The sequence below is a fragment of the Candida jiufengensis genome (assembly GCF_024610255.1).
Source record: "Candida jiufengensis strain CBS 10846 chromosome Unknown scaffold1, whole genome shotgun sequence".
Lineage (NCBI taxonomy): Eukaryota > Fungi > Ascomycota > Pichiomycetes > Serinales > Debaryomycetaceae > Lodderomyces > Lodderomyces jiufengensis.
The window spans coordinates 226,876-243,830 of record NW_026261562.1 but is presented as its reverse complement, the minus strand read 5'-3'; the positions used below and the strand labels follow the sequence as shown (position 1 = coordinate 243,830).

The 16,955-nt window shown below is 25.9% G+C and overlaps 5 protein-coding genes across 5 annotated transcripts; all 5 read left to right on the top strand. All coding sequences in view use genetic code 12, as the record gives it.

Moving 5' to 3' along the window:
* Positions 1 to 1,747: 1,747 nt before the first annotated feature.
* KGF54_003891 (uncharacterized protein) lies at positions 1,748 to 4,915 on the top strand (the record flags this gene model as incomplete). Its single annotated transcript, XM_051764529.1, has 1 exon — positions 1,748 to 4,915. The coding sequence occupies one exon, from the start codon at positions 1,748 to 1,750 to the stop codon at positions 4,913 to 4,915; it is 3,168 nt and encodes a 1,055-aa protein (XP_051617933.1).
* Positions 4,916 to 5,144: 229 nt separating this feature from the next.
* Positions 5,145 to 7,535, top strand: CEX1 (Cex1p; the record flags this gene model as incomplete). The annotated part of the gene is made up of 1 exon (XM_051764528.1): positions 5,145 to 7,535. The coding sequence occupies one exon, from the start codon at positions 5,145 to 5,147 to the stop codon at positions 7,533 to 7,535; it is 2,391 nt and encodes a 796-aa protein (XP_051617932.1).
* Positions 7,536 to 8,482: 947 nt separating this feature from the next.
* Positions 8,483 to 10,681, top strand: HCM1 (Hcm1p; the record flags this gene model as incomplete). The annotated part of the gene is made up of 1 exon (XM_051764526.1): positions 8,483 to 10,681. The coding sequence occupies one exon, from the start codon at positions 8,483 to 8,485 to the stop codon at positions 10,679 to 10,681; it is 2,199 nt and encodes a 732-aa protein (XP_051617931.1).
* A 2,027-nt stretch (positions 10,682 to 12,708) lies between these two features.
* On the top strand, positions 12,709 to 13,458 carry KGF54_003888 (SDR family NAD(P)-dependent oxidoreductase; the record flags this gene model as incomplete). The annotated part of the gene is made up of 1 exon (XM_051764525.1): positions 12,709 to 13,458. One exon carries the CDS (start codon positions 12,709 to 12,711, stop codon positions 13,456 to 13,458), a length of 750 nt encoding a protein of 249 aa, XP_051617930.1.
* An 884-nt stretch (positions 13,459 to 14,342) lies between these two features.
* Positions 14,343 to 16,949, top strand: KGF54_003887 (uncharacterized protein; the record flags this gene model as incomplete). The annotated part of the gene is made up of 1 exon (XM_051764524.1): positions 14,343 to 16,949. The coding sequence occupies one exon, from the start codon at positions 14,343 to 14,345 to the stop codon at positions 16,947 to 16,949; it is 2,607 nt and encodes an 868-aa protein (XP_051617929.1).
* Between the last annotated feature and the right edge of the window lie 6 nt (positions 16,950 to 16,955).

Below are 16,955 nucleotides of genomic sequence, written 5' to 3'. Positions count from 1 at the left end.
AACTGTAAAACCAGAAATTTTGCATCAAAATAATTATTTACGAGGTTCATATATAATAGAAGAAAGTATTCCAAATTTGTTTCTGATAAATATTTTCTTTTTTGATTTCTGAATTTTCTTATCTTATTGTCGATTTTTCTTTAAAACTTTTATAATTTTCTTACCAATTCGTAAGTCAAGTATATAAAATAACCAGTCGAGTTTAATGGTTTCTTTGTTTTTGAGAATTCTTAGATCATACTTTTATTTTGAGGAATTATTTATCTTTGTCGAATGGGTGAAATTGCAAAAATTGCGTCTCTCTTAGTTGGAAAACTTCAAATGGTGAAATATCTCACGTATAGTTATAAACACAGGTCAATTGGGTTTAGTTTTAACGCGGGATCATTAAATTGAGGATATTATGGGTATTCAATCAAAAATTCTAAGTTTTTTAATGTAATGTTACAAACGTTAAATCTAAAACTCCTTTAAGATCCAAATATAGAAGTTGTCTCCTTTCAACGGATAATCAATAATTAATTAACCAGAGAGTATTTAAAAAATAATAATTCATAATTTATTTTTTGTAACATCAACTCGAAATAAATCAATTAAGAAATTTATGGAAAAACGAAATAAAATAATTGAAATAGAAATGTAACTAAAGTGTAAATTAATAATAAACTTTTTTTCTTTTTCTTTTCAATTCTCTTTCTCGAAGTATATAGAAGTATGGAAATTTAACATCTGGTTTGGTCAATCATTAAATATTTTAAACCTTACATCTCATCACATTAAGCAGGTAAATGATCCAAATTAAAACCATACGATTTGGTTCAACGTAATCATCATACAAACTTCTTCGCTATCTTCGTACTTATGTACTTTGTAGAATGCTATGTTGCTCATTAATTTAAGCTACATTTACTAAGAAAAAGTTTAATGATGATCTTAAATTAAGATGAAATTGAAAAAAGGCTTGGTATACAAAAATAAAACTAGAAGAAATATCTTAACACAAAAAGCAAATTTAACATGAAGAAAAAAAGCAATCATTCATTTTTGATACTTCTTTAAAGTAGTTGATGTTTCAGTTGATCCATAGAAACTTGAAGTACAATCATGAAAAGAACTTGTATTACATATACTATATTAAACAATTTTTAATTCGATTAAACGTCTATCAGTTTAATCAATTGATTATAGACTAATATTTTCTTTTTTTAACTTACAAACTATCTGCTTATATATAAATGTATAAATAGATTTTTATCATGAACTTTTGTGGTAAGATTTATTATAAATTGTTTTAAAACTAACTTCTTTTCACACAATTAATTGACTAATTATTGTATGAAAATTACCGAAATATATCATTTGATTTTGAAATAGTTCATTAATTGTTGAACTGATCTAATAATACCCGTTCTTAAATCAAGATTTCTTTCTATTTATAAATCGTTTATATTATCTATTTTTCTAATTCAACAAATTTGAAAAAAAAAGAACCTATATTTTTAATAATTTCAATTTCTTATTAAAATCATTATTTTTAACAAAAAAAAGATTCTGGAATAATTTAATCAAACTTGTTTAAAGAATTATTATTTAACTTTTATATTAAGAAGTTATTCATTTACATTTAATTATTACAACTTGAGTTGTTCTTCTTTATTTTGCATTTTTAAAATAATTTGCAAGTTTTTGTTTTATAAAAAATTCTTTTTTTTTTTTATACATTTTAATTTAAACATTTTAAAATTTAATGGGGAAGTCCGCAATTACCAATACAAATTTAATATCATCATCAAATTCAATTAATAAATTAATAACAACAACCAATACTAATCCTAACATTACAAGTAATACTTCATTAAATAATAATAATATCAATAATAACAATAATTTCAATAATAGAAGTTATCAAAATCAATCTTATAATTATAATACAGATACTGCAGATATAATTGACCTTAATAATCAATTTAATAAATATAATAACACAAGTAATAATAATAATTTTAAAAACATCAACAATATTAGTAATAATTCAAATAAATTATCTCAATCAATTGGGAATAAAAATGATCAATTCTTTATAAGTAATAATAATAATACTAATAATACTAATAATAATAATTACAATAATAAAAGCGTAACAACTCCAATAAGATCAATAAATAATTCAATTGATTATAAATCTAATATTTTCAGCAACACTGAAAAACAACCTTATTTTCAATCAAGTAATCAATATTATTTAACACCAACTTCTAATAATACTTCACCTAATCAATCAAATTATAATAATAATATATATAATATGAGTTATCTACAACAAAGTCAGCAGCAACAACCACAAAAGCAACAACCAATACATCATCATAATCAGCAACAGCATCATCAGCAACAACAAATGCAAATGCAAAATCCTCAGTTATTTACAAATCCATATTCAAATAATCCTATATATCAACAAAGATCACAACATCAACAACAACAACAGCCGCAGCAGACAAGTCCGTCAATTCCTCAACAACAATCTCAACAACCTTTAAGTGGTAGAGTTAGAGGTGATTCAATATTTTTACCACCTCCAATAACGTCAAGGTCAAATACTGAACAAGCTTATGAAACAACATCAGGTAATCTAAGTCAAAGTAATTTATTAGGTTCAAGATCAAATAGTATATTTAGTTCATTAATTAATATACCTGGTTCAAATGGTAATTCAATAAGTGAACCTTCTTCATCATCTATAATGCATCAACAACAGCAACAACAGCAACAGCAACAGCAGCAACCTCAACAAGATTCATATAATTCCGCAGGCGGAAATAAATCATATTCAAATAATCCAATACCCAATTTACCACCAACAACAACCAGAGCACGTCAAATGTCATTAGTACCTAATCAAGAATTTACAATTGAAGATTTAGAAAATTTATTTGGTAATAGTAAAGAAAGTATGGCAAATTTATTTGCATGGCAACAAGGAGATCCAAAATTATCTTTGAGCGGATCATCTAATCAAAATATAGGTGGAAGTAATGTTAAATCAAAAGCTGGTTCTATTGATTTATCGTCTTGGGTAGATAGTACTAATCAACCTGGTTCTATTGGATTCAGTAATAGTATAACTGAAATTATTCAAAATATGATATCAAATGGTTCATTGGATTTAACAAATATGAGTAATCAAGAAAGACGTGATTCCATCTTGAAAATTATTACTGATCAAAATACTTTTAGAAATCAAAAAAATTCAATCAATTCTGCCAATTCTAATACAAGTACAAATTTAAGACAAGACATTTTTGATAAGAATAAAAATAGTACGAAAGAGGAACAACAACAAATTGCACCACATCAACTGCCACAAGTTGCATATAATCAAACTTTAAAACGAGAAAAAGATGTATCACCAACTTCATCAATGTCATCAAAAACTTCAAAACCAAAAGATGAAGCTCCACAATCACCTAAAACATCACCAACACTTTATAATAATACTCAAATTCAAGATCCATATTCAAATTCTCAAAGACCATCAACGAATCCAATGTCACAAAAGATTTTTCTGAATTCTATAAATCCAATATCACCAAATAATCCATATCCATATTCACAATTTCCAAGTTTTAGTAATGTTTTAGGTTTTCAAGGTATGCTGCCAGCTGGTAATCGTCAAAATAGTTTTATTGGTAATTATCAATATCAAATGACACCTCAAACTCAACAACCACCACAACAAATGATTCCTCAACAAATGCGTCCACAAGTTCAACATCAACAACCTTATCAAAATATGGCTTTTCCACCTCAATCCATGTCATCAATACCTCAACAACAATACTATATGCCGCAACAACAACAACAACAGATGTATCAACAACCATTTCAGCAGCAACAACAACAATTATCATCACCACCACAAAATAAAAGACCTAGAAAACAATCTACCAAAAGAACTAGAAAGTCAAAGGATTTACAACCAGCAATAACAACACCAAGTGTGCCTGAAAATTCAAATTTAGTACCTGCACAACAATTTGCACAATCTGAAGATGGTAGACCTTTATTGGGAGCTACAAGGATTGATCAATTAATGTTAGTTATACAAGCAAGAGAAAAAGGAGTTACAAAAGCTATTGATCAAGGACCAGATGGTAGTATATTGGCATCACCAGAACAATATCGTCAAGGTCATTATAATGAAGATCAATCTGGGGTATTGCCAAAACCAATAAGTTTAGTTGGAGGAGTTGATAAACCTCATAAACCAAAACATCATCATGAAAAAGATCATCATAATAATGGAAGTAATTCAAATGAAAATGAAGAGAGTGATGAAGAAGAAGAAGCAAGAGTTAAAAAACGTAAAAACAAGAATCAACAATGTCCTTATTGTCTAAAATATTTTACTCAATCAACTCATTTAGAAGTTCATATAAGATCTCATATTGGTTATAAACCATTTGAATGTACATATTGTCATAAAAAATTCACTCAAGGAGGAAATTTAAGAACTCATTTAAGATTACATACTGGTGAAAAACCTTTTACATGTGAAATATGTACAAGATCTTTTAATAGAAAAGGAAATTTAGAAGCTCATAAATTAACTCATGAAAATGTTAAACCTTATGAATGTAAATTAGATAATTGTGATAAACTGTTTACTCAATTAGGTAATTTAAAATCTCATCAAAATAGATTTCATTTAGAAACTTTAAATACTTTAACTCATAAATTAGCTGAATTAAATGGTGATGCAATAAATAATTTACCAATTGATGAAAAAAATTTATTAATTTATTTTAAAGACTTATATAAAAATTCAAATAAGGGAATTAGAGGTAGAGGTAAACAACATAAAGATGATGATTCTATTGTGGATGGTAATATTGATGGTAATATTGAAAATTAATTACTGTAAATTTAGTAATATACATATTATATAGTTCTGGTTTTGAAATTTGTTTTGTAATTACTGTGTTGCAAAATGTGTTCGTGAATGAATACTGAATAAATCCGCGTAATACTTTTTGATAAAAAAAATTACAACCATTTTTACAACCAAAAGACAGAACAGATCTACGAAACAAAACTCACTCATTTCCGCCTCCACTTTCTTTATTTAAATAATATTTAGATAAATGAATTTCCTTAGTAAAACTTTTAACACATTAACAGGAAATTCAATTCCTTATACATTCAATGAAAAAGTAATAGATCCAACAAATTCATCAACAAAATTAAATCAAAATTCAATATGGACACTATATAATGGGATAAACCCCAAAGATAATTCACTAGTTTCAATATTTGAATTCAATTTAAATAATCCAAAAACTATCAATTATTCAAATTTAGCTAAAAATGCTTTTAAAAAATTAAAAACAATAAAATTTCCTGGTATAATTTCAATAATTGAATTTCTTGAAGTTGGTGAAATATTATATATTATTACAGAAAGAGTAATTCCCTTACCTATATATTTAGAAACGAATCCAAAATTATCAAATGATTCAATAATAGCAGGAATTTATTCAATTGCAACCACATTAACATTTTTAAATGATGAATGTAATTCCTTATATGGTGGATTAAATTTTTACAATTCCGTATTTATAAATTTACAAAATGATTGGAAATTAATGGGATTCGAATTAGTTACAAACTTATCTTCAGATCCAGATCAACCAATTTATAGATTAAGTCAATATAGTCCACTGCAAGTTGATAGGATTGACCCAGAAATTATAAGAAAAGATCCTAAAAAATACGATTCTTTAAAATTGGGGTATTTTATTTATGGAGTTTTTAATTCGGGTGTTTTTGATATTAATTACAAATTACCTGTGAAATTGGTGGGACCAACTAAAAGATTAATTGCTAAAAGAAATTATATTTCACAATACTTAAAAGAAATGGAACAAGTTCATCAACTAAATAAAGTTATTAAATTTAATAATATACTAAATGAATTAAAATTTATGAATAATGATCAAAAATTAGAATTTTTTAAATATGAATTATTAAATTTTATTGATGATTCAAACACTGAAGAAGAAAATAATTATCCTCCTGGACTTTTAAATTATAAATTATTACCAGAATTGATTACACAATTCAATCAATTAAAAATTTCAACTACTGTAGTAGATTTACAACAACAACAAAATAATCAAGAAACTTTATCATTAATTTTAAATTTTATAATTAAATTTGGAATTCAATTATCGCCGGAAGAGTTTAACAAACAAATAAAGCCTATCATCTTTGAATCGTTCACATTACCCGATAGATCAATACGATTAATCCTATTAAATCATTTACCAACTTATGAAAGATTTTTAAATGATTCAGATATACAATCTAAAATTTTCAATTACTTAATCACGGGGTTTCAAGATACAAATTTTGTAATTAGAGAATCAACTTTAAAATCTATAACTATAATTATTGATAAAATATCAGTCAAACAAATTAATAATGAATTATTAAGAATATTAGCCAAAACTCAAATAGATCCAAAACCTTCAATTAGAGTCAATACATTAATTTTAATAATTACAATATCATCAAAAATTTATTCAAATTCTAAAAATAATGTTTTAATTACTGCATTATCAAAATCATTAAGAGATTCATTCATACCTTGTAAAATGACAGCATTAAATGGATTTAAATCATTAATTAATGATTTTTCATTAGAAGAAATATGTTCAAAAATATTAGGACATTTAGCAATTTCATTAATGGATAAAAAATCTCTTAAAATAAGAAAAGAAGCTAAAATTGTATTTGATTTGTATTTAAAAAATGTTGAAAATTTTGCAAATGATTTACCAAATATAGAAGAAGATGAAGATGAAGAAGAAAAAGAATTTTTTAAAAGAAATGCACCTCAACAACAACAACAGCAACAAGAACCTCAACAAGATCAACAACTAAATACTGCTCCAGCTACTTCAGAATCAAGTTTTGGTTGGAATATGGTTTCAAAATTAACTTCCATAAGTGGTGTTTCTAGTGTTACTGGTGGTCAATTAAATAAAGATTTTAATCAATCAACTCCTGATATAACTAGAGTAAGTACACCAAGTCAAAAACAATTACCAATTCATCATCAACAACTGCAACTTAAAATTAATGAAGATTTAGAAGATAATGATGGTTGGGATAATAATGATGAAGATGAAGATTATTTCAATGATGATTGGATAGACAACGATGAAATTACAACTAGTAATGGAAAAAATCAAGATTTATCAAAAACATTCCCAATAATTGAAAATACAAAAAAATTAAATCTAGGTAGATCAACAGAAACAACAACAACAACAACAACAACTACAAAAAAATCAATACCTACAACATCTATAAAAAGACCATTAAGTACCAATACTATAAAAAAGCCAACAACTACATCACTGTTGAAATTAGGTGGTTCGAAACCAAAACCAAAACTGAACTTACAATTAAATTTAAAAATTGAAGATGATGATATTAATGAAGAAGATGGTTGGGGTGATGGATGGTAGATTTTAAAATCTACTTAATATACATAAATAAATAAATTATTGTTAAAATCATATTATATATAATATTTAAATGTGTAATTCATTATTAATTTTAATAATTGTACGTATTTTATATTTTAAACTTCTTCGTTAATTTACGAGAGAAAAAGAAGTTTTTTTTTATCAAGATAAGAATTTGAAATATTACTTGTATCTTACATTTTGAGAAAATTTATTTTCTATACTTTCTATTTTTACAGAAATAATTTTTATAATTAAATATCAAATATGGAGCTAGTGGTAAGTCAGTTAATCAATAAAGTCTAATCGGTTGTAATGTAATGTATATCAATATAAATTTATTTCTTTCATATATAATAAAATTTTATTAGAAATTGTGATTATCTTAAAAAAAATAATTTTGTGTAGTTAAAATTAAAGAAATTTAAACATTTCGTGTTTTTATAATTAATTAACGCGTTTGTCTAATTTTATTTATGAAATTGAGATTAACTTATAATATATCACCAAATTTATTTTTTTGACTTTACTTAATTTTAGCAACCAATTTCATCTTTTATCATTATTAATTTAAATATATCCACTAATTTCATATTTTATCTTTATTTAATACTTATCAATAGTTTTTTTATCTCGTTAAAGTAATACCTCAACTTAATTTTAGGAATAATAATACTCATTACCAATCATATTTTACAGTCACCATTATCCTCAATATTATATATCCACAGACTCATATATAAAAATCTTTATACATATTAGTATTTGAAGACACGGGGAAATAGTCATAAATCTATCTAAAGATGTCTTCATTCGATACAACTGATAGATTATCAAATATACAAACAAATAACTCAAATATACCAACAAATAATTCAAATATTAATTTATTAAAACAACCTTTACATGATTCTTCAAACAATTATATTACATCTTATCAAAATCATATGGATTCAAATATTTCAATACCATTAATTAAAACTCCATCAAAATTATTACAATTAAATAAAAATTCATTAATTAATCAAACTCCTCCAGAATCTATTTTACATGAAAATAATAATAATAATAATAATAACTCAGTCAATAATGAGAGAGATATACAAATATTTGATGTGTTTGCAACTCCGTTTAAGGATATACATTTGGATCCAACTATAATTTCAAATTTAGATCAACATAATTTTGTAGTAAAATCAAGTTATTTATCACCAGCTTTATCATCACCTCACAATCATTATCAAATGCAACAACAACAACAACAGCAGCAACAACAACAACAGCAACATGAAGAAAAAGAGAATCAATTTCAACCTCTAGCTTCACCAACTACAAAATCACAATCAAAACAACAAGTAAATTCATCACCAATAAAGAAAAAAAAATCTAAATCTCCAGTTACTTCTTCATCAACTACATCAACATCCACATCTTTTAGTTTATACTCAGAAGAAAAACCACCTTATTCATATGCAACATTAATTGGAATATCAATATTGTCACATCCAAATAAAAGATTAACTTTATCTCATATTTATCAATGGATATCAGATACTTTTAAATTTTATAGAAAAGAAGATGTTGGTTGGCAAAATTCTATAAGACATAATTTATCATTAAATAAAGCTTTTATAAAAGGTGAAAAATCAAAAGATGGGAAAGGTCATTTTTGGTGTATAAAACCAGGATTTGAAGAACAATTTTTAAAAAGTAGAAGTGTTAAAAAATCTTCTTATCATGAAGTTATGGATCAAATTAATCAAGCTACTAAAATGAATGAAGCCGCCGCTAAAGCAGCTGCAGAAGAAGAATCAGCTGCTAAAAAAATTAATGAAGAAATAGAATTAAAAGAAGTGGTTGAATCAGCAGCTCCAAGAGAAGAAATAAAGGAAAAAGAACCAGCTCCAAAAGTTAAAAAACTTAAAATTACATTAAAACCAAAAGAAACAGAGAAAAAAAGTGAAGAAAATGAAGAGAAAATTCAAATTGAACCAACTACTATTGAAAAATCAGTATTATTATCATCACCTACATATACTTCAACTAAAAGAAAAAGAGATGATGATTTCCCATCAGAAACAAGTTATCAATATGAAGAAGAAGATATCACAATATTGGATCCGCCAGTTAAAAGATTTAAATCTTTGAAACCAGAAGAAGATGAAGAAGATGATGAGTTTTTACAGATACCTTGGAGAGTATTAAATTCACCAGATCCTCAAATTAAATTACCACCAATCGCTAATTTAAATTCAACTCCAAAAACATCAATAAGTTCATCTAGTTCTTCTTCATTATCATCAAGACCAAATTTTGTTATTGATTCACCTGATAAACCAATATTAGCTGAAAAAAATTTAACATATACTTCATCTTTTAGTTGTAATTCTAATTTTGAATTATCACCATTAAGAACAAGTGAAACTGGTCCATTATTAGAACCATTAACTCCAGCTAATCGTTCATATAAATTGCAAATGCAACAATTGCAACAGCAACAACAGCATCAACAACAATCACAAATTTCGCAACAACAACCACAAATCCAACCACAAATTCCACAACCACAACATTCTCATCATTTAGTTCTTTTCAACAAATCAAAAACTCCAAAATCAACTTCATATTCTGCAACTACACCATTAAGAACTTTAAGAACTCCACAAACAAATTCTATAATGAAAAGATTATGGAATAGTCCTTCATATTTAGATGATTTTTATTTTAGTCCTTTAATTAATCAAGTTCATCAAAGTAATTTAGCTACACAACAATCGAATCAAAACAGTCAAACAATTTCTCAACAAACCACTAACAGTATTACTCAACCGATTACTCATTCATCTTCATCTTCATCATCATTAACAGCAGTAGCTACATCAACTCATCTGAAATTAAACAATGTAATGGGAAATAATAACTTAAATTCTTATGATGATGATGATATGATTATGAGAAATTTACAACATCCACAAATTTCAATACAATCAAGTCCAATTTTAAGTAATTCAAATAATGAATTTTTTAAATCAAATTATTATGGATTAAGTAATTCAAAGACTTTTTCACCTTCAACAAATTATCATTTGAATTCTAGAAATAAGAATTTAATTCATGATTTGAAAAGAGTTGAAAATGATGATTAAATGGATGATTAAACGGAGGATTTATTAAAATTGGTGTAGAATGTTGTCTACAATTTTGAATTTTGGATTTTTGGTTTTCATGGTCATTTTTTATTTTTGGTATATGTCTTTTAGATTTTTTCAACAGTTGGAGCTTAAGAGTATTTATTTTAAAAAATTTGTATTATTATTATTATTTATCATTATTATTAATCATTATTACTTACTTATCTTAATTTATTTAATTTATGAAATAAAATATATGGTTAATTTTGTATTTGCGTGAATCTCATTCATTAATTAGCTGATCTCATTATCAATCAGTTGATGAACAACCTCTACATCCACAATTCACACACTCTATATTAACTTTTTCTTGTTCAGTTTCCTTTTTCAATAATTCAACTTTAGGTACTCTACAAATACATACATTCCCACTTATACACTGTAAACAACATAATCTTTCGTACCCTTTTTTCTTCCATTTTGATAATAGTGACGAATTACAATAATCTTGTAATATTAACCATTGATATAAATTATCATCTACTTTTTTATCTAATTTAAGATCATATATATATCGCGTTATTTGATTTGTTAGTCTGTATAATTCCCATTCTGATTGTTGTTTTGTTGTGTTTTTTGATGGGTCAGTTGTTGCTTTTCGTAGTTTTTGTTTATATTTTTCTATTGTGGATTGGATTTTTGTATAACCTTCTGGTGGTTGTGATGATTTTTTTATTTTTGACGTTCGTGGCATAGTTTTTTGGTGAGATAGTTTATATACAAGGAATTCAAACCTGGAAATGAATTATGGATCGTGGAAGTTTTGGAATTGAGCTCTAAGCGATTTGAGACTTTGTCTTTTTAAAAAAATTGAATTTGGTTGTAAATAATTTAGATATTCTGATATTTGTTTTTTTTTTTGGTGATGTTACAAAAACAAATAGCCGCATAAAAAATTGTACTTTTTGTAATCAAAACTTTTTGTCATAAAGAACATATGAAATTGAACTAATATAAATAATCAAAGGTTATCATGATTTTGGTAAAAAGTATAGTCTAAGTTTGCAAAACAAAGATGTGGATTCAGCTTAAACTTGGGGACGGAATAGGAATAATAAATTTTTTAAAAAAGAAAAAAAAAAAATCAATTAAAATTATTAGTACGACAACTGCAGGATTCGAACCTGCGCGGAAACAAGCCCAATTGATATCGAATCTAATTCGAGTCAACCTCCTTAACCACTCGGACAAGTTGCCGAAAATCGGTTATTCAACTGTTAGAATATTGATGTTCAAATCTTATTGGTCTGATCCTACCAGAGCATAAGACACCGTGTGCATCGAATGTCCCTTATATAGATTAAGTTTATAATTTTATAGTTATGCTTAAATATATATTGATTACAAGAAAAAAAAAAAAAAAAATTTTGCTCGTTATAAAGTTTGAACGACTCTAAAAATGCCTGGTTCTAAAATTTAAAAGTTAATTATGTTCAGTTGATTTTATCTAAGATTGGGAACATGGCATTTAATAACGTGAAATTTATTGGTAATTATTGTAGCTTTTTGAGAGTGAGTGTAAAATTCATAGTTTACGTAAGATTTGAGTATTTTTTGCAATTAATTGAGCCCAAACATTGTTCAACATTAGTATTTCCATAGTGCCTAAAAAGATTTATCGCAAACCCTCAAATAACTCATTTAGCCTCTTTCGAATGATTAGAAATCTTAATTTATGGAAATATCCATTAGCAAAAGTTTGATATCCTAGGAGTATATTTTGAGTTTCTTTGAATTAATTTAATCGGTAAAGATTTACCCCAGATTTTTTATTTTTCTCCTTCCAATGAAAAATTCAAAGTTGATAACGGAATTAACTTTACTTTAGATTACTAATCCTTTTCATCCACAACAATAATTCCTTAGGACTTGTAAATCTTAATTGATTAATTGCATTTCATTTTGGTCTATCAACCTACTTAATTTAAATTTCATTTTAGTTCATTTTATTCATCACCATATAATTCCCTACCAATTCATTAATGATACAATTAAAAGATAAAGTTGCATTAGTAACTGGTGGATCAGCAGGTTTAGGAGCAGCAATATGTGAGCAATTAGCAGCAGAAGGTGTCAACATAGCAATAAACTATTCAAACAACGAACAAAGAGCTCAAGATTTATCAAACAAATTAAAAGATCAATATGGAGTAAAATCAATTGTATTGAAAGCTGATATATTTGATATTAAAAATTTACATAAATTAGTTGATGAAACAGTTGAACAATTAGGCCAAATTGATATATTAATTCTGAATGCTGGATGGACTGAGATAATCCCTTATACTGATTTGGATGCAATGACAGAAGAAGTATGGGATGGAACTTTTAATGCAAATGTAAAAGCTCATTATTTTTTATTCAAAGCAGCAAAACCATATTTTGATTCAAATAAAGATGGTGGAACTTTTATATCATCAGCAAGTGTTGCAGGTAGAATAACATTTGGTTCATCAATTCCTTATGCAGTAAGTAAAGCAGCTTTAATTCATTTGATTAAATTTTTAGCTAAAACTCAATCAAATATAAGAAGTCATGCTGTATGTCCTGGTTTATTATTAACTGAATGGGGGAAAAAATTTAGTGAAGAAAAAATTCAAAAATCTATTGATGCTTCACCATTAAAAAAATCTACAGATATTGATGAATGCGCTTCTGAATATATTCATTTATGTAAATTATCTAGTTCAACTGGTTCAATTGTTGCAATGGATGCTGGTTTGTCATTGTAAGTTGATAGATATAATAGAAAGAGCTGGTAAGCATATTTATAATAATAAATCAGCATTTCAAGTGGTATGTATAATAATCAAGATTAAATTGAATTATATATCGTTCTCAAGCTAATTTCAATCCAAATCTTGGAGTTTTAACTCCTTGACCTTATAATATATACTTCCATAGAATTATTCAAATATTCGTATAAATTAATAACCATATTATTATTATGTAACAAAAAGCTACCATATATTTCAATAAACGCGTTAAATTCAGTCAAAATCAAAATAAAATTACGTAATTAAAAAATAATTATGAATTCAAATTTGTAACAAGTTTTTAATTAACAACGAGATGATCAAGAATTTAGTAAATTATTAGCTTTAAATTAGACTATGAATCACAATTAATTTATATTTAGTTTCAAAGATCTGATAATTCTATTTTAATACATTAGTTTCCTAAATTCAATGTTGAAAATAATAATTATAAAACTGTAATATATAAATGTAATTGGTCTCTCACTTCTGTGTTGTTTCATAAAAAAATTTCTTTTTGATTTGCTATTTTTAATTTTAAACCTCTTTTTGATCCAAGAAAAGGCTGAAACCTTTTTTTGTTACAATCTTGAAAATATAATAATTTATTTTATATCATTTGCTTTTCATTAATTTAACTAAATTGGATTATCAATCTAAATTATTACAACATTACTCCAAATTTTCAATTTTTATATATGATTTATTAATTTTTCATTTTTGATTTTCATTTCATTATCATCTGTATACTAATTCAACTATTCAATTTATTACTAAATACTTATTCATTCCTCGACCACATAACTTCAAATCACTAATTAATTCATTCGTTCTAAATTTCATTCTACTCCTTTCAAAAGATGGTTGCATCTAGTTCACAATCAACATCAACAGTTGTATCAACATTAGTTGCAAATTTATTATTATTTGGAACATTTGTAACTTGTTTTTTAATATTAAGATTAAAATTTAAAAGAATTTATAGTCCAAAATCTTCTTTTAATTTAGTACCAGAAGATAAAAAACCTGAACCATTACCAAAAGATCCAATAAGATGGATATTTATATTATTAACTAAACCTCAATCTTTTATATTACAACAAGCTGGTTTAGATGGTTATTTTTATCTTCGATACTTGAAAATATTTGCATATTTATTTTTATCTGGTTTATTAATTTGGATTGTTTTATTGCCTATTAATGCAACTAATGGGAAAGGTTTAAGTGGATTTGATCAATTATCTATTGCAAATGTTGAACATGAAAAAAGATATTATGCTCATGTATTAATTGGTTGGGTATGGTATGGTATTATTATGTTTGTCATTTATAGAGAATTATTTTTTTATAATTCATTAAAGAATGTTGTTTTATCATCACCAAAATATGCAAGAAAATTATCTTCTAGAACTGTTTTATTTCAAGGAGTACCAGATATGTTATTAGATGAAAAACAAATTTATAAAATTTTCAATGGAGTTAAAAGAATTTATGTAGCAAGAACTGCAAGACAATTGGAGCATAAAGTTCAAAAAAGAGCAGCAATGGTTAATAGATTAGAAATTGCGGAAAATAAATTATTAAGGTTAGCTGTAAAAGCTAAAATGAAAGCTGATAAAAAAGGTATTGTGCTTGAACCAGCTGATGAAATTAGTTCTTATGTACCAGAAAAGAAAAGACCAAGAATGAGAACTGGTGGATTATTCTCTAAAAAGGAAGACACTATAAGATATTGTAAAGAACAAATTCCAATATTAGATGAAGAAGTTAAACAATTACAAAGAAAATTTAGACATCAAATTCCATCAAATTCATTATTTGTTGAATTTGAAAATCAATATTATGCACAATTAGCTTTTCAATCAACAATTCATCATAATCCATTGAAAATGTCACCTGCTTATATTGGAATTGAACCAGCAGATATTAATTGGATTAATTTAAGAATGTTTTGGTGGGAAAGAATTACAAGAAGAACTTTAGCGATTTCTGCAATAATTGCATTAATTATATTCTGGGCTATTCCAGTAGCATTTGTAGGTGTAATTTCAAATTTCACCTATTTAACAAATAAATTACCTTGGTTAGCATGGATTGAAAGAATGCCAAGTCAAATTTTAGGTATTGTTACTGGTATTTTACCAACTGCTATGTTATCTATATTGATGCTTTTATTACCAATGTTTATTCGTGCTGGGGCTAAAATTGCTGGTGCTATATCTTATCAAAGTATTGAATTATATACTCAAACTGCATATTTTGGTTTCTTAATGGTTAATGGTTTTTTGGTTACTGCTTTAGCTTCTTCTGCAACTGCTACTGTGACTCAAATTGTTGAAAAACCAACTTCTGCAATGAATATATTAGCTGAGAAATTACCATTATCTTCAAATTTTTATATTTCATATTTAGCATTACAAGGTTTAACAATTTCTAGTGGTTCATTATTCCAGATTGTTGGATTATTTTTATATTATATTCTTGGTTATTTATTAGATAATACTGTTAAAAAAAAATGGAATAGATTTAGTGGATTAGGTACAATGTCTTATGGTACAACTTTCCCCATTGCAACTCAATTATGTTGTATTACATTAGCTTATTCAATTATATCACCATTAATTATAGCTTTTGCTTGTGTTGGGTTCTTTTTGTTATTTATTGCTTATTGTCATAATTTACTTTATGTATTTGATGAATGTCCAGATACAAGAGGTCAACATTTCCCAAAAGCATTATTTCAAACTTTTACTGGACTTTACATTGGTCAAGTTTGTTTATTAGGTATATTTGCTGTTGGAAAAGGTTGGGGACCAATTGTTTTACAACTTATTGGAGTTATAGCAACTGTTTTCATTCATATTCATCTATACCAAGCATTCCATCATTTATTAGAAGTTGTCCCCTTAGATTGTATGAGAGCATTAGATGGTATATCAAATACTGCATCCTATAATGGACCATCAGAATTTCAATATAAAATATTAGATAAAAAAAGACATCATCATGATCCAAAATTTGAAAGAAAATATAATCAAGAACAAATTAATGAAAAAATATTAAAAGAAGATCTTGAACATGAAATTACCAAATATGATCATGAAGCAGATATTGACATTTCAAGAATATCAGTAGTTCCATTATTAGCTGATCGTGATAAAAAACATACAGAACTGAAAAACCCAATAGTTCAATTTTTAAGACCAGACGTATTTTTAAATTATAGACATAGCAAAAGATTATTACCAGCAATATGTAACGTTGAACCAGATATAAAAGATAATAAACATGCTTATGACGCACCAGCAATATCAGCAAAATGTCCTGGTGTTTGGATTCCAAGAGATCCAATGAACTTAGCTAGTATAGAAATTAAAGATTTATCTTCTGTTGTCGATATAAGTGATGAAAATGCTGGATTTAATGAAAAGGGAAAAATTGTATTTTTTGGTAAACCACCAAATTAGATTATT